At 50.9% G+C, this 17273-nt stretch overlaps 5 protein-coding genes across 5 annotated transcripts; 3 read left to right on the plus strand and 2 right to left on the minus strand.

Moving 5' to 3' along the window:
* Positions 1-1824: 1824 nt before the first annotated feature.
* Positions 1825-3329, plus strand: PPTG_11832 (hypothetical protein). Its single transcript, XM_008907021.1, has 3 exons — positions 1825-1961; positions 2026-3234; positions 3301-3329. The coding sequence occupies exons 1-2, from the start codon at positions 1848-1850 to the stop codon at positions 3220-3222; spliced, it is 1311 nt and encodes a 436-aa protein (XP_008905269.1). The 5' UTR covers positions 1825-1847; the 3' UTR covers positions 3223-3234; positions 3301-3329.
* Positions 3287-7339, minus strand: PPTG_11833 (hypothetical protein; the record flags this gene model as incomplete). The annotated part of the gene is made up of 1 exon (XM_008907022.1): positions 3287-7339. One exon carries the CDS (start codon positions 7337-7339, stop codon positions 3287-3289), a length of 4053 nt encoding a protein of 1350 aa, XP_008905270.1.
* Positions 7340-7563: 224 nt separating this feature from the next.
* PPTG_11834 (hypothetical protein) lies at positions 7564-11027 on the plus strand. Its single transcript, XM_008907023.1, has one exon. It carries the CDS (start codon positions 7791-7793, stop codon positions 10881-10883), a length of 3093 nt encoding a protein of 1030 aa, XP_008905271.1. The 5' UTR covers positions 7564-7790; the 3' UTR covers positions 10884-11027.
* A 75-nt stretch (positions 11028-11102) lies between these two features.
* PPTG_11835 (hypothetical protein) lies at positions 11103-15333 on the plus strand. Its single transcript, XM_008907024.1, has one exon. The coding sequence runs from the start codon at positions 11158-11160 to the stop codon at positions 15166-15168; it is 4011 nt and encodes a 1336-aa protein (XP_008905272.1). The 5' UTR covers positions 11103-11157; the 3' UTR covers positions 15169-15333.
* Positions 15334-16234: 901 nt separating this feature from the next.
* Positions 16235-16897, minus strand: PPTG_11836 (hypothetical protein; the record flags this gene model as incomplete). The annotated part of the gene is made up of 1 exon (XM_008907025.1): positions 16235-16897. One exon carries the CDS (start codon positions 16895-16897, stop codon positions 16235-16237), a length of 663 nt encoding a protein of 220 aa, XP_008905273.1.
* Positions 16898-17273: the final 376 nt, after the last annotated feature.

Below are 17273 nucleotides of genomic sequence, written 5' to 3' on the forward strand. Positions count from 1 at the left end.
AGGTTGAGAGGCTGAGTTGACAGTTTTGCTTGCAGACGCTGGTATTAAATCGGTCAAGTCCCCACGCCCTCAATACACTTCAACACGCGTCGTTCGCGCAACACACACTGACGGCTCCAGGCTGTACAATATTCGTTCTACAATGATCTTACATAAAAGTATAAGCTGAATGTTGAGCGAGATAACATCGATCGACAATACACCAGATTTCTGAATTCCGATGAAAACAGTGATTTCACAGCCGTTTTACTAAGTAGGTAAAGAAGGTTAATCGTACACATTAAGGATGGACTAGCCCAAAATCTGAAAGAAATAAGGTATTCTTTGTAACCGATGCTAACAGAAGCCCCTCACAAAATATGCGCCATACTTTCTATAAGTTTTTAACCCTATTACCACTACATTATGAGTATTATCTATTTGTACACAGTACACCTTCTATAATAAATATTTATGCAGGATTGGAATCAAGACCTCACTGCGCTAATTATTGAGAGAACTTCTGTAGATGCCAGACTAGAAAACAGTTGCACTGGCTGTTCACAAGGACTCATCAAAAGGTTTGTGTAATCACCATTTGATGAGTGGACTCTGTGACCCACTCATCGTTTATATCTCTCTGGACGTGCTGAAAGCTAAGATGGAGGAGTGGCAGTTTGTAATGTAAATTTTGAATACTAGCTCGTACAGTAGACGGTGGTACAGTCGCAATAACGACAACGATACTCTCTCGTCTTCACTCCCATGCCGAAGTTCGACTGATAGAGGGGTATATGTAGTACACGTATTAGCGAGAAAATTTTATTTTTCGTCTTCGACAGACACGTTTCAGCTCCAGAAGTGGTGGCGCCAACCATGGGATTTCAAAGCTGCGACTCGATACATGGGTCTCTTTTTGCAGCTGGGGTTACTTGGAATGCTGATGCTTAGTATGGAATGTGCGTTTTTGAAGCTCTTATGATCCTCGCTGGCTAGCTCCCGGATAGTGTGGTGGCAGTCGCGGCGCACTCCGTCATGGTTAACATCGACATCGGGGGCGCTCAAAACTAATTGTAAAATTAAACACTGGAATTTTTAAAATTCGTACGTGTTCGTGCGTCATTCTGCAAGATCGTCCCAGTTCCACGAAAAATGCATCAGGATGAGCATCACGCTGACGGTGTAAGATTTTATCGCTGGCATGCCAAGCCACAGGCAAAAAAAAACAGTCTGAGAGAATAATGTCAATGACGATAAGCCATAATATATCGTTTTCGTGATATACTAAGTTATGGTTGCTCTGTATGTATACATCTGCACGTACCAAACGCTTCTCAGACAAGCTTCTTCCATCCGATATAGCCAATATTTTTATTAGCTTACTTGATTTTAAAGTGATAATAGTAAATGGTTGCTCCTTGCGTTGTTGGTATAGAGATGCTGAGTGAATTGACTTATCAATGTCGCTCGATCTCACCAGTGATGAGTGGATGCCGTGGTGCATCTGATGACAGTCACCATCGAGCCGTTTTCACAAGTGAAACCAGACGATTTCGATAGGTCGCGTTGATCACGTGCACACGAAGTCCAAACGTACATTCCGGATCATTTTCGTTTTTGCGGTTGAGACGGCACTCTTCGTGCAAATGAGTCAACGACTTTCTCATTATGACAAAAGCATCCACAGTGGATCCTACGTGAGCATCATCACGCCTTCACTCCAGAGTGAGCAAGACCTCGACCGCCTCGACGAGCCAAACCCACAACCAAAAGATGAAGCCAAGATTCTAGTAAAGCTCGTTGGCCCCGTGGTGAGTATACCATCTTTTCAAGTCTAAAATACTTAATTCTTACACTCGCTTTGTTAGATGATCACTACGTTTCTTGAATTTTTGCCGGGGTTTATGTCAATTATTCTCGCTGGAAACATGGATTCGCCCCAATCTCAGCATTATGTCGACGCTGCAACATTCTCCATCACGGTACAAGCGAAGTCTATATATTGTTTACGGTATTTAGATCATCGGATTCAACCTTGTTGTGCAGATATTGAACATGACCTCGCTATCTGTCGGGCTCGGACTCGCATCAGCACTAGACACACTCTGTTCGCAAGCCCATGGGGCCAAACGATACGAAAAGATCGGCATCTACTTCCAGACTGGAGTCATCGTACTCACCGTCACTCTCATACCGATGCTCTTCGTTAACGCCTTCACAGAACCGATCCTGAAGTGGCTGGGCCAAGACGCAGAGGTCGCGAGTTATGCTGGAGAATTCTCGCGATGGATGCTGCCGGGCGTACCGTGCTTGTTCCTCTACGAACTTACTCGCAAAGTGTTGCAAGCTCAGAACATCATGACCCCACTCGTTACGATCGCTGCGATCGGTAACGTAGTGAACGTCGCGGCTGGCTATGGTCTTGCTTATCACACCTCCATTGGCTTCAACGGCATCGCTATCGGCAGGAGTTTGGGTAACTTCGTCCTTCCGCTACTACTCGTGTGGCGTCCGCACCATTTGAAGCAGTGGTGGTGTCATCCATGGGATTTCAAAGCTGCGATTCGATACGTGCGCCTCTTTCTGCGACTTGGTGTGCCTGGAATGCTGATGCTTGGTATGGAAATGTGGGCTTTTGAAGCCCTTACTATCCTAGCAGGGTTGCTGCCCGATAGTGTTGTTGCAGTCGCGGCGCATTCCGTGTTGGTCAACGTCGATATGCTGGTGTATACGACATTTGCTGGTCTCTCGGTAGCAGCTAACATTCGAGTGGGTAATTGTCTTGGAGCCAACATGCCGAAGAAGGCCAAGATGGTTCGTAACGTTGCACTGGTGATCACACTGATCGTTACGTTGTTCTTTGCGGGGCTCACGCTTGGACTGAGTGACTACATCCCTCTCCTGTTCCTGGACAAAGGTAAAAGCGCTGATCTAGCTGCTAGGGTGATGGCGCTTATGTCGCCCCAGAAGATCGTTGACGGACTGAATGCTGTGACGCAAGGAGTTTTCCGTGGCGCGGGTAAGCAGAAATCTGCTGCGATCGCGAACGCGGTGGCGTACTATCTATTCGGAGTTCCATTTGGAGCCCTACTAGCCTTCCAGTGCGACCTAGGTGTCGAAGGACTGTGGATTGGTATGACTGCAGGCAACGTCTTGGCCGTGTGTGTGATGGCTGTGCTCATGCGGTTTTACTGGAACTGGGATAGACTGGCGGACGATGCTCAGACACGCACGAATTTGTAACAGGACAACATGGTAACAGCTTCAAATTTTTCAAAAAGTGTGAACTGTAAAGACTCTAATTCTTTTAAACTGTACCAGATCGCTTTGCTAACGCTGCAAACACTGACTGAGGCTGTGCCAACAACTCTGACGGAGTGTCAAACTCCACGACACGACCAGCGTCCATCACGGCGATCTTGTCGCAATGCATGATCGTGTTGATACGGTGCGCGATGATTAGCACCGTCTTGTCCTCGAACGTCTCCTTGATGGTCGTCTGGATGAGTGCGTCTGTAGCTGTATCCACATTAGCCGTGGCCTCGTCCAGCACCACCACCTTACTGTCCTTGAGCAGTGCGCGACCGATACAGATGAGCTGACGTTGACCCACTGACAGGTTGTCTCCACCTTCTGCCACCTCGAAGTCAAGACCAGCTCCCCAGCGTCGCAGACTATCAGCCATGTGAACCTGTTTGAGTACGTTCCAGATACGCTCATCCGAGTACTCGTGGAACGGGTCGAGGTTTTCACGAAGGGGTCCGCTGAAGAGCACGGGGTCCTGCGGGATGATGGCGAGGCTACGTCGGAGTTCACGGAGGTTAATAGTAGCGATATCAACATCGTCGATGAATACACGTCCGCTGTCGAAGTCGCAGATACGGAAGAGCGCGACCATTAGCGAAGATTTCCCAGCTCCGGTGCGTCCACAGATACCGACTTTCTCACCGGCAGCGACGTCCATATCAACACCTTTGAGTACAAGTGGAAGTTCTGGTCGGTATCGCAGACATAGGTGGTCGAACCGAATAGCTCCTCGAGACGGCCACGACTTCGCTATTCCAGCTAAACCGTGCTCGAGCAATTCATCAACATGTTTACCCTCGTCGCCTTCGTTTTCAATCTGACGGAAGGACAGCAGTCTTTCCACACTCGTCATGGCGTTGTCTGTGCGATCCACACTACGCATAACCCACTGCACCATCGATGTCAACATGAGCGAATACGTGAGTGAGAGCCCAGACGTCAACGATCCAACCGACCCGGCGGTAGCTACGAGGTACAGCGAGACAATAAATATGATCGCGACCGACAGAAAGTCAAGTCGAGTGGCCAGCCATCGACTGGCAGCCCAGTACGTCAAGTACAAATTTGCGTTAACATCCACCACTCGTCGATTCTGTTTGGTGAAATTCTCGTTCATACGAAACGCGCGAATCGTATCGAGACCCGACAGAGTTTCGCCGAAGAGATTGTACACTGGCGTTCGTGTGATGCCCTCGAGCCGCTTAATTTCTCGCGAAGATTTCTTGAAATATTGTCCGATGTAGAGGAAAATGAGGAAGATGGGGATATACGCAACGCCAATCCAGTATGAAGCGAATGCCGAGACGATCAGCGCACCGAAAGCCAGCGACACGTTTTGAAGGAGTAACTGGTACTCTTGAGGCAGAATCGAGTCCATTTGGTCTAGATCGTTCGAGAAGCGGTTCAATATTTGACCCATAGGAGTCACGTCGAAGTATCGCGTTACGGGGGCCTTTAAAACGCGTCGGAAGAGCTCGTCGTGCATATTTCGCGACGATCGAACACACGACTCGATGATCATCAACGCGCGACCAAAGGATAACACTGTGCAAAGCGCAAGAAACCCGAGATACCACATACCGAATGTGGTGTTCGAATACGTCGGGTCCACCCCTCGGCGAGGCATGTTGCGAGCCCAATGCCCCGGCCACCAGTCAACAACCGTTCGTGCAGCTTGACCAGCGCAATAAGCAGCGACAATCACGAAGATAACGACCAATCCATTGAAACCAGTTTCGTCGAAGTAGGTCTTGTACACACGTCCACCAACCTTCCCTTTCACTCGGTCTTCGGCCCGAATTAAACGCCCAGCTTTGTCCTGCTTCTCCGTCTCTGCTTTCACGGTGCTTTGGGCTTCATCTGTCCGTTTGCCAATGACTTGATCCTGTTTAATTGTGTCGATGTCATTCCCAGTTGAAGAAACAGGTTCAACAGTATCCTCCTTAATTGTGGTAATGGGCGCTCCTAAGTGCGGGAATTGGGTAAGTACGTCTTGATACGATCCTTGCGCAACAATCACGCCGTCATTCATCATCACAATGTGATCAGCTCTATCCAGCAGATCATAGTGGCTATTCAACACCAGCAACCGAGTCTGATCGCCTGCCATACCAGCGATACACTTGTCGAAAATCGCATGAGCTACGTGGGGATCCACAGCACTCAACGGATCATCCAAAATCAGCACATCCGTCCCTGCCCGGTACATCGCACGAGCGATAGCCACTCGAGCCTTCTGACCGCCACTCAAGTTGATGCCACGTTCACCAATCTCCGTCGAGTCTCCGTTGGGTAGAGCTTTCAGATCCATTGCCAGTTGTGACGCATCCAGTACCTGTTCGTATCGTTCAGCATCGTAGTCTTGCTCGAACAGAATGTTATCACGCAGAGTTGCATTGCGGATCCAGGTGTCTTGGCTAACATACGCCACGCGTCCACCGATTTCCAGCACACCGGTGGTTCGTGGCATGCCACCAAGGATGGCGTTAATGAGACTGGATTTACCTGCGCCTACCGTTCCGACAATCATGACCAGCGATCCAGACTCGATCTCTAGATTCACACCACGAAGCTGGAAGCCTTGTTTAACCTCATGTTGTGCTTGGAATAATGCCGGGTTTTCAATTTCATTGTTCTCCACTTTGGGCGTGTCAATGGAGAAAAACGCAGCCTTATCAAGGTTGTCGTCGTCAGTTTCTTCAAGTGCTGGTGTCACCACGATAATGTCGCTCACTGTCGGGTTTCCAGGCCATTCAAACACCCCCTCTCGGATCGAAATACGACCTCGATCGGCTGTATCTTTAACCGTTATCGTTGAAACTTCGCTGCTAGAGAGGAACGCGTCAATTCGAGTGTATGCGATCTTGGCCTTCGACAAGCCTCCGATAGCTAGTGGAAGTTGATTCAGTGCAGCGCGACTGATGTTAACCATAGCGACGAGCGTGAACGCCTCCACCACCGTTATGGTATGGTTAATTAACACATACACTCCCAATGTAGCGCCAGATAGGAACGTCGGAGTGATGAAGAGCATGACCGTATTCACGACCTGGTATGAGTGGAACTTCCGTAACAAACTCACTTCCTTAACTCGAAGTTTCTCCACGCGTTGAGCTAGAGAATCTTCCCACGCGTAGAACTTCATAACACGGATACCCTGTAACGTCTCGGATGTAACCTTAACACGTTCATCGATAACTCTTAGCAGCCGCCTTTGCAGTTCAGCGATACGGTCTCCTTGTTGAATAGAGATAACCATAACGGCTATGAGTACCACTGCACCAGCCAGCGCTGAATAGAGGTCAAATAGAAATCCAATCAGTATACAGGACACCATAAACGCTAACGGCCCCATAACGAGCCATGGACCCTGCACCATCGCAGTAAACACACGCTCTGTATCGACACTCATGAGTGTTAAGATCTCTCCGGTCGTATACTCCTGTCTCGCTGCACTCGAGAGTCTTAACGCCTTCTCATACACCAGCGACATTGTCAACGAGCGCATATTCGTTCCAATACGTGACGCCACGAAGAAAAGATAGTTCAATGCACACACAGCCACAAGCGAGCTACCGGTCATCATGGCTACAAGCCAGTAGCCATCTTCGATACCGAACCCATTCTCCTCGCCGTTCAGGAATTCCAACAGCGCTTTCGTCACGTAGGTCTGCAGCCCTAAAGCCAGCACGTATACGACGCAGCCCATGAACACAACTGTGATCTGCACTTGGAACGTCTTCATATACGCCACGAACACGGGTGAGAGTCCAAAAACGTGAGATCGATGAGGTTCATAGTGTCGCTTGAAGCGTGTTTCGAGTGACTCGCAGGCGTCTGAAGGACATACGGGCCACATGTCGTCGAGCTCCAAAACTTGTCGAGATCCTAGTGAGATCATTGGCTGCATCCATTGCGCCAATGCAATTGATGGAATTGAAGCTTTGGCTAACGGATTGGGTACTTGGCTGAATTGAGTACGAGATGGCTTCGCAATGAAATTGGTGGAGTTGGTGGGCGAAGATTCCACATAGTGGCCGTCGTTGCCAGCCATGAGGCCGCGAAGGATTGCAAGCTCTCGTGTTCCTGGCCAATTGAGTAATGCAGAGAGGAATGCACAAACAAATCTCACGATAAAAAAAAGGCAACTTGTCGTCGTTCGTAAAAATCACAAATGTAGCCATCTTCTAAGCTGAATGTAGCCATTTGAAGACGAGCCAATCAAAAAGATAGGTTAATGTTTCATCAACCAATTGAGAACAGGCATATTTTACTTGGAAATTGTATCGGAAAGGTCTACGGTTTTTGGTGGCGAGCACTTGCTGCTGCTCCGATCCGACCTACGCCCTCGTCCAGCGCGTTCTCCAGGCGGGTGTTGACTGGGCCACTACGTTCATCGTCTTCGCCAGCGTCTTCTCTCCGCATTGCACCCCTGGTCACTTCCCAACGTCCTCATCTTACCATCGAAAGCCTCTCTGAAGCGACCTTATCTATCTAGTTCCAGCATGGCGGACGTGGGTGAGTTCGAGCGGGCAGTACTAATCGCCTTCGAGTACGCGAGTGCCAGCCCTGCAGATCAACAAGCACAGACGCTCAAGCTTCAGGCCGAGAGCTTCTGCAACGCCGTCAAGGCCCAGGCGGACGGTTGGCGTGCCGAGTTGAGGCTCTTCGAACATTCGGAACACGAGCAGGTCAAGTTCTACGCATTGCAAGCTCTACAGGAGGCGCTGGCCAAAGGTGTTGCCGATGATGTGGCTCTGGCGGTCCGCGTGGAGCTGTTGGCCTGGTTGCAGAGCCATGTGGCCTACGTGGAGAGCAAGTCGCCCTTCCTCAAGACCAAACTGGCCGTCGTCATCACCCTACTCATTAAAAGAGACTACCCGGACCGCTGGCCGACGGCCTTTACGGAGTTATTAGCGCTCCTGCCTCAAGGCGCGTCTATTGTGGAGATGTACTTTCGTATTTTGCTGGCCATCAACGAAGAGATCGTCGAATTCGACGCACAGAGAACGCAACAGGAGGCTGCGCACAATATGAGGATTAAGGACGCCATGCGCGAAGGATCCTGCATGCGTGAGAGCTTTGACGCCATCGCGCGCGTGCTGGTAAATGCAGACGCGAGCGACGTCATGCGTCAGTTGAGTGCGAGTGCACTGGAAACACTCAAGAGATACATCAGCTGGGTGGATATCGGCCTCGTGGTGAACGATACGTTATGGCCATTGCTTATTAAGCTGTTGCGTGAGAGCGAGACGTTCCGCTGTCAAGCGGCCAACTGCGTGTTCGAGGTTATTGACAAGGGTATGACGCCGGAGAAGAAGCTGGCCATGCTACAGCAGCTACAGATACTGGAGATGCTGGCCGCGTTGCCGATCCGCGAGGACGATGAGTTTGCCGAGGAAATTGGCGAAGTAATCAACTCAGTAGGTGTGGAGCTCGTGACGTGCATGGACGCTTTCCGTCACACGAACCGGGCCGACCTGCTTCAGGCCAGCGGGGCGATGCTGTGCCAGCTTATGCCGCTTGTTTGGGAACTCTTTGCCCATGAATCAAAGGACGTGTCTGAAGAAGTTTTTGAGATCGTGAACGCAGTGGGTGGCGCGTTGCTTCGTACCGAGACACAGGCTGCCGGTAAGCCTCAGAGCGAAGCGGAAGTATTCAGGCCGTCGGAGTATATCCCTCAGATTTTACATGGAATTTATCGACAGACGCGGTTCCCGGAGGACTCGGACTCGGACGTTGCAGAGTTCGAAGAATACCGACGCAGTCAGTACACTATTTTCCTCAACATTATTCGCCAGCGTCCGCACGACACGCTTGCTTTCCTCACGAATTTGGCTCAAAATCTGCCGGGACAGTTCGCTGAGATTGATCCACGTGACCTCGAGAGCTTCTTGTCTCTTGTTCATCGATTCAAGGAGGGAATTGCGCCTTTGAAGGCCGTGGCTACTCCTTTTAACGAACCAACGAGTCCGCTTTCCCTCATGGTCGTCCAGATTCACAGCAGTATGCTCGCCGCGTCTAACAGCGCGGCCGTGCTGCACCCGTCCGTGTTGCTTACTTACTATGACTTGGCCGTGCGATACAGTAAAGTATTGCAGAATGAATCAGCGTTGATCCCCGCAGTACTGGAGATGATGTTCGGCCCACGCGGACTGGCACACCCGGCCGCGCACGTGCGCTCTCGTGTGTGTTACCTGTGCTTGCGTCTTGTGAAGGCTATCGGAGCCTCGGTTAACCCTCACGCGTCCAGTATCCTCACCGCGTTGCAGCCGCGTCTTGCGATTCCCAACGAGCGTCAAGAGCTAGCTAGCAAGAACAACCCAACGTATCTAGCGTACGAGGATCAGTTGTACCTGTTCGAGCTTGCTGGCCAAATTATTGCCTCGCTCGTGCTCCCACCAGAGGAGACAGGCATGAACGCCAAACAGCTACGATACCGGTACACGATCGCCGTGTTGGACCCGCTCCTGCAGGGCTTGAACACGACTCTCAATGAGTTGGCGAGTGGTACGCTGACTGATGAAGAGTATGTCACCCAACGCTGCGCGTCCCACCTGAACGCCATCGCCCACGTGCTGAAGGCGTTCAAGGGCACAGACTGCATGGAGAACCACCAGGAAACGTTCACACAGGTGCTCACGGCCGCGGCGTGCGTGCTGCGCGCACTGCCCCGTACGCCGCGCGTGCGCTCCAAGGTGATTTTTACATTGCATCGCTTGACGACGGTGCTCGACCGTGAACACTTTTTGGGCAACGTACAGGAGACTCTGCAGACGCTTATGATGGGCTGCGAACAGCCCGAAGTGGTGGAGGTCGTGCAACTGGTGGACCAGCTTATTATCAAGCACAAACAGGCTTTGGGCAGATTTCTGGACAAGACGACGCTGCCGTTCGTACAGCACTTGTGTGCGTTGATGCCGGAACGCACTGCACTGACCAACAGCGAGACGAAGGACGCACCGCAGCTCGAACGTGAAGCCACACAGAAGTATCTATACACGTTCCTGCTGCACCTGGTCACGCACGGCCTGGACGCCGTGCTGATCAGCGCGCAGAACGTCACGCAGCTGGAAAACATGCTGCGTCTCGTGCTGGAGGGCTGTGCCGAGGTGCAGGACGCCAACATTAACCGCGCGTGCTTCTCGATTGGCAGTATGCTGGTTGAGCGCTGGATCGGCAACGGAATGGCTCCGTCGCCGGCGAGTGAGGCGTCCGGCGCGACCACGGCAGCCACGTCGGCCGCGTCCGTGGCTTTGCGCGCCGAACTCCACGCCGAACTGTCCGTCGACGGCAAAGCGCGGTTCACGCAGATTGCCGTACAGGACTTTACGAGCGCCATGTTCGCCGTGACCAAGATGCGTCACTTCGACATCGACGACATGCAGACGATGCTGGCTGTCAAGGAGATCGTCAACATGCAGGCCGTTCTGGTGGCCTCGCTGGGCATCGAGTACCTGACGTTCCTGCGCGACGTGTTCCTGCCGTCGCTGGGCTGTCCGCCTGAACTCGCAGGCCCGTACACGGAACAGGTCGCGACGGGAGACCGCAAGAAGATCCAGGACGCGTACAAGGCACTGGTGAGCAAGATGAAGTAGGGTCAACACTTAGCAGTTAACGTTTTGGAAGAATAGGATAGTAGGCATGGAGGACTCGAGCAATAACCCACCCACAGCAAATAGAGATGCCGTCCCCATCAGTTGCTGCGTGCTATAACGCATTTTGGTGATACCAAGGTCCACTATCTCGACGCTCGCGTGTCATCCGTAAAAGGTTCGAGATGGACGGTCTCACGTGCGTGTTGAGTGTGCGTTTGGCTGGCCGTCCTTTGTGTCGTTCCTCGATTTGCAGCGACCTCGTCACTGCTGGACGATGGACGAGGGGAAAGACCGGAGCTACCATGAGTCGCCGGCAACGCCGCGGGCCAAGCCGTCGACGCCATTCAGCCACCAGCCGAACCCGTTGGCCACTGCGTCGCTGCCCTCCATCATCCTGGCTCAATGGATTCAGCCCATGGTATCACTGGGAGCTCGACGCGTGCTCGAGAAGGAGGACGTGTGGCCCATTTGCTCGGGTGATGCGTGCGAATCGCTCGAGAAACGATTCCGGCAAGTGTACGAGCCAAACCGTCGGCACTGGTTCAATTTATCGCCACTAGCTGTGGCGTACGCACGGACGTTCCAGACCGAACTCACGTTCGTGTTGATAACCTGCGTGTTGTACGTGGTCGCGTTGGCTCTGCAGTCGTACGTGGCGCAGGCTATTCTCCAGTTCCTGAATGAGGAAGAGAACCTGTTTCATATCTCCAGTGGCTACTGGTTAATGGTCATGATGACGCTCAGCTCGCTCGTGGCCGTGTGTGCACTCAACTACGTCTTCTTCTCGGCGTCGCGTATAGGTGCCAACATGCGGTCCTTGACCATGTCGCTCGTGTTCGATAAGGCCTTGAAGTTGTCGAGTGCCGCGCGACAGGATTACACGACCGGCGAGGTGCTGACGCTCATGAGCGTCGACACGGAGCGGGTGTTCTTGCTGATGATCCAGGGCCCGTGGCTGTTTATGGGTCCGCTATCATTCATTATCTCGGTTGTGCTTATCGGCATTCTCTTCGATTTCTACTCAGCTCTTGGAGGAGCAGTTGTGCTGGCCGTCGTGATGGCCATTTCGGCCAAGCAAGGACGTCGCATTGCTGACTTCCAGAAGAAACTACTCAAGGTTATTGACGAGCGTGTTAAAGTTACGTCTGAAGCGCTGCAAGGTATTCGCGTTATGAAGTTCTACGCGTGGGAGGAATCATTGGCCCAACGCGTGGAGAAACTTCGAGTGAAGGAGGTGAGTTTGTTACGGAAGTTCCACATGTACCAGGTCGTCAATACGGTCATGCTGTTCCTCACGCCAAGCTTCGTCTCCGGTGTTACGTTGGGCATCTACGTGCTCATTCATCACACTATTACAGTCGTGGAGGCGTTCACGCTTGTGGCCATGGTCAACATTTGCCGAACGGCGCTGAATCAACTTCCTCAGGCCGTCGCGGGCATCTTCAAGGCCAAGATCTCGTACGCTCGTTTGGATGCTTTCCTCGCTAGTGCCGAGATAGACACCCAGCCATTTTTTCTGCCAGAAGGTAGCACACCCACGGCCAAGTCTCCACTACTTGCTAGTACTAATGATGTTTACGGTTCATCGATCGGCCACGGGCGAATTTCCATCCGCAACGCCAACTTTGAGTGGCCTACCACCTCACAAACAGAGGTTGTAGTGGCAGCAACAGAGAGCGAAGACACCCAAAGCAACATTAACAGTGGCTTCAAACTTGAAGGGATCAACTTGGAAATCGAGCGTGGTTCACTGGTGATGATTGTGGGTAAGGTTGGGTCTGGTAAGTCTAGTCTCCTTAGTGCTCTTCTTGGTGAGATGTCGCGCACGTCTGGTGTGCTGGAAATCGGTGGACGCGTGGCGTATGTTAGCCAAGACACCTGGATCCGCAATGCAACTCTGCGTGATAACATTCTGTTCGAGCAAGACTACGATGCTGAACGATACGAACAGATACTGGATGCGTCACAACTGGCAATGGACCTGAAAGCTCTACCCAACGGAGACTCGACGGAGATTGGTGAACGTGGCATCAACTTGAGTGGCGGTCAGAAAGCTCGAGTGGCTATCGCTCGTGCGATGTACCGGACAGGGACGGATGTGCTGATTTTGGATGATCCGTTGAGTGCTGTGGATCCCCACGTAGCTCATGCGATTTTCGACAAGTGTATCGTTGGTATGGCAGGCGATCAGACTCGGTTGCTGGTGTTGAATAGCCACTACGATCTCTTGGCACATGCCGACCAGATTGTGGTTATGCACGATGGCGCTATCGTCGGTCATGGCTCGTATGCAAATGTACTGGCGGAATTCCCGTCCCTAGCATCAGAACACACTGATCACAAGTCTGTGGTCGAGTCCGAAGACGGTAAGACAGCTACTGAATCGCCAGAGACAAGAAAAAGTGAGGACGTTGAGGATGTTCAAGCTGAAAAGGAAGAAGTCATTGAAGTCGAGAAAGCTTCAGCATGTCGTTTGATTCGCGCTGAAGATCGTGTCAAAGGCACGGTTGGAGCGCACGTCTACAAGGCGTATTTTGACGAGACTGGGGTTAATGGCTGGATGGTGGTGCTAGTGATCAGTATCATGTATTGTGTGGGTCAAGGTGCGCGGACCACAGTGGATTGGTGGCCTGGTCATTGGGCTCGCAACATGCCTCGACGCGAAGTGGACCCGACGTACTCTGGAACGACGTTCGGCATGTGGTATCTCGGGCTTATCGTGCTGTGCTCAATCCTGACTTTGATACGTGGAGTTATGATGATCGAGTCGTGCATGCGTTCGTCACAACACATGCACGACGAGCTATTCCGTCGCGTGTTACGTGCTCCTGTAACTCGGTATTTCGATGTGACTCCGATCGGACAGATTCTGAACCGGTTTTCAAATGATTTGGACCAAATGGATACAACGTTGCCATTGGAGTACCAGCTTTTCTTCCAAAACGTATCAATGGCTCTCGGCTCATTGGTGGTCTCGGCTTTTGCGTCGTATTGGATTGGGATCTCCTACATTCCTCTCTTCATTATCTTCGTCATGACGGGGCAATACTTTAAGAAAACCTCACGTGAACTCAAGCGACTGGAAGGCATCACACGCACTCCGGTTTACAATCTGTTTAGCGAGACTCTGTCGGGACTTCCGACGATCCGTGCGTTCCGTATGGAGAGGGAATTCTCTGCGCGCAACCGCCAAGTTGTAGATACGAATGCAAACATGTACTTGACGTACTGGTCTGCTAGTCGCTGGCTTGCAACGCGTCTAGATCTCATGTCCGTGGTCATCATCTTCGTCGTCACGCTGTATCTGGTGGCTACACGCGGCGAAATCGGCTCAATGACGTCAGGGCTGTCACTAACGTATGCGCTTATGCTCACGTCGGTCATTCAGTGGGTTATGCGCTCTGTGGATCGTGTTGATAACGCGACAACGAGCGTGGAGCGACTACTTTTCTTCCGCGAAATCGAGCGCGAAGATGATGGCGGCGAGCAGATTGACGATCTGGTAGCTGGTAGTCACCAGATGAATGCTGGATCAGGTCACTCTTGGCCGTGGAGTGGTGCAGTTCGGTTCGAGGGACTTTGCCTACGTTACCGACCAGAACTTCAACTTGTACTCAAAGGTGTTGATATGAGCGTCGCTGCCGGTGAGAAAGTTGGTATCTGTGGACGTACCGGAGCTGGGAAATCTTCGCTTATGGTTGCGCTCTTCCGTATCTGCGACTTCGACAGCGGACGTGTATTCATCGACGATGTCGATATCGCTACTATTAACCTCCGTGAACTCCGACGTAGCCTCGCCATCATCCCGCAGGACCCCGTGCTCTTCAGCGGACCCCTTCGTGAAAACCTCGACCCGTTCCACGAGTATTCGGATGAGCGTATCTGGAACGTACTCAAACAGGTTCACATGGCTGATAGTCTGCGATGCTGGGGAGCTGGCCTCGACTTCGAGGTGGCAGAAGGTGGAGACAACCTGTCAGTGGGTCAACGTCAGCTCATCTGCATCGGTCGTGCACTGCTCAAGGACAGTAAGGTGGTGGTGCTGGACGAGGCCACGGCTAATGTGGATACAGCCACCGACGCACTCATCCAGACGACCATCAAGGAGACGTTCAAGGACAAGACGGTGCTGGTCATCGCGCACCGTATCAACACGATCATGCATTGCGACAAGATCGCCGTGATGGACGCTGGTCGTGTCGTGGAGTTTGACACTCCGTCAGAGTTGTTGGCACAGCCTCAGTCAGTGTTCGCTGCCCTTGCGAAGATGTCGAATACGACATAACAAATGATACTGTTCTGGAATAGTTCCGTGAAGGTTAGTCGTTCATAACAACAAGTTTCTTGTTGATAGTTGTTATTGCATATTGCAAGGTAGCTTTTCAGTACTGAAGATTAATTCGGCACACCGAATATTAATTTTAGTCTCTTTAAATTGAAATCATAAAACTAATTCATTTTCATTAATTCTTGTAAATAATTTAAAATAATTGCCCCTCACTTAGAATTATTGAAAATTATGCCCATTGTGAAATATTTGAATTCACTACATTAATTTTATAATAAAATTTAAGCACAGTAATGAAAATTAATTTGGCCCAATGACATATACGATCTAACAGCATGCCAATAATTTTCGGCGGCTGGAACCAATAAGGTCACCCGGTAGTAATAATGCCGTCGGCTGAAGCTTTCGTCACGTAATCTGATGTTTTCCCTTGCTTGTCAACACCATTAACTCGAAAACAAAATCTGCTCCTAAACTTATTGCTATTTCTTGCAAAATTATTACGGAAGTTTTCAGGAATCAATATTTTCTTTTACTTCAGAACTATTAATTTAATAGTTGTTATTCTATTGCTACTTGCAGATATTTCTGTATGTAATCTCGTTTTAAACTCGAATATGAAGTACCGTTATTGATCTCCATGTAAGGATCGCTACACCTACAGATCAGTGCGTGTCTGGGCATCATCCGCTAGGCCATCCCAGTTCCAATAAAACTGCATGAGCACAGCCATCACACTTAAGGCTAAGACGTTGCCAGCAGTCATACCAATCCACAGTCCTTGTAGTAGGTCAAACGAATAACACTCTGCTAGGGAAGCTGGCGCTTCCTGGTGAACCCAAGTCTATTGTGAGTCCTAATGTGTAGATTCTGTTCTGTCCTCTTACTCTCAAGAACCGCCTGTAGGCTCTCGAGTGGTTTCCTAACTCCTAAGTAGTCGCCAGCTCGGCATCGCACTTATGCGATGCCCTGCGAGTGGATGGAGACTTGTTCGGTTAAAGCTCTCCACTACACTGCCCTCCCAAAGTCTTCATCACTCGTAAATGTCTGTTTGCAAGTTCTGTTATGCTTTCAGTTGTGACCGATCTGTAGGCCTCGGCTTTGGTTTGATTTGTGCAGCAACATGCCGCTCGAACCGTCTGTCGTTCGATCGAGACGCAAATTGTGTTAGCAGAACAGGTATGTCCGTACTGAGCTGCTTTGATACTTCCCAGGAGCCTTCGATCGACTCAAGTCCTTTCCAACTCACCAGGACTTCATAGTCCTTTTTGGCTTTGTTCCACCGAGCTTCTTTGAGCTCGGCCACCGACAGCATCAGTCCTTGGGCGGCGATGTGGTTCCGAAGCTCTTCGGTAACTTGTAGTGAGTGATCGGCGTAGAACTTCAAGCGGGACGGGTGAACATCCACCTCCTCCCCTGTCAATAGATGAAGAACAGCGAAATAGTGTTTGTCTGCTCGTACTACCTGGTAAGGTCCCACCCAGGTGACTAACAGCTTTTCGTAGTGCTTTTGGTCTACTCTCGACCGCAGCACAAAGTCTCCCACATCAAAGTTTGGAGAGCGAGCAGGCCGTTGGGCTCGTTGGTTGCGCACTGTCTGCCGTTCACGTTCCTGTGTCATTGGCTTGTGCAGGTCACGAATACTTTTCCTAAAATTCCCCAACCAAGTTGATACGGCTGGAGGGTGTACAGGTATCTCCAGTAGTTCTTTTTGTCGTTTGTCCATGCACAATGTTAAAGGTGATGGCAGTGGTAGCCCACAGAACAATTCAACTGGCGCCCGGTTGCCTAATGAGGGCACCGGTGTGTGGTTCAGGCTGGATTGCAGTAGCGGCAAGAAGAACGTCCAGTCGTGTATGTCTATCTTGTACTCAAGGCACAACACACGAAGAACTTGTATAATATCTCGATTTGCTCGCTCTACGCTCCCATTTATCCACGGGCTGTCGGCCACGGTAAACTCGTGCCGTGCCTTTAGCCTTCTGCACAATTCAGTCATCACCTCGTTTTTAAAGTGTGATCCTTGATCACTTATCCACAATGGAGGCAGTCCAAACCTGCTGTACCATGCAAGCATCGCATCGACCACCACTGTACTAGTC

The sequence above is a fragment of the Phytophthora parasitica genome, assembly GCF_000247585.1.
Source record: "Phytophthora parasitica INRA-310 unplaced genomic scaffold supercont2.25, whole genome shotgun sequence".
Lineage (NCBI taxonomy): Eukaryota > Oomycota > Peronosporomycetes > Peronosporales > Peronosporaceae > Phytophthora > Phytophthora nicotianae.

Excerpts from the sequence above, each read along its gene's own strand:
- PPTG_11832 (XM_008907021.1), top strand. The coding sequence starts at position 1,848 with ATGATCACTACGTTTCTTGAATTTTTGCCGGGGTTTATGTCAATTATT. Across the intron at positions 1,962-2,025 it reads CTGCAACATTCTCCATCACG|ATATTGAACATGACCTCGCT; the intron begins GTACAAGCGAAG and ends CTTGTTGTGCAG.
- PPTG_11834 (XM_008907023.1), top strand. The coding sequence starts at position 7,791 with ATGGCGGACGTGGGTGAGTTCGAGCGGGCAGTACTAATCGCCTTCGAG.
- PPTG_11835 (XM_008907024.1), top strand. The coding sequence starts at position 11,158 with ATGGACGAGGGGAAAGACCGGAGCTACCATGAGTCGCCGGCAACGCCG.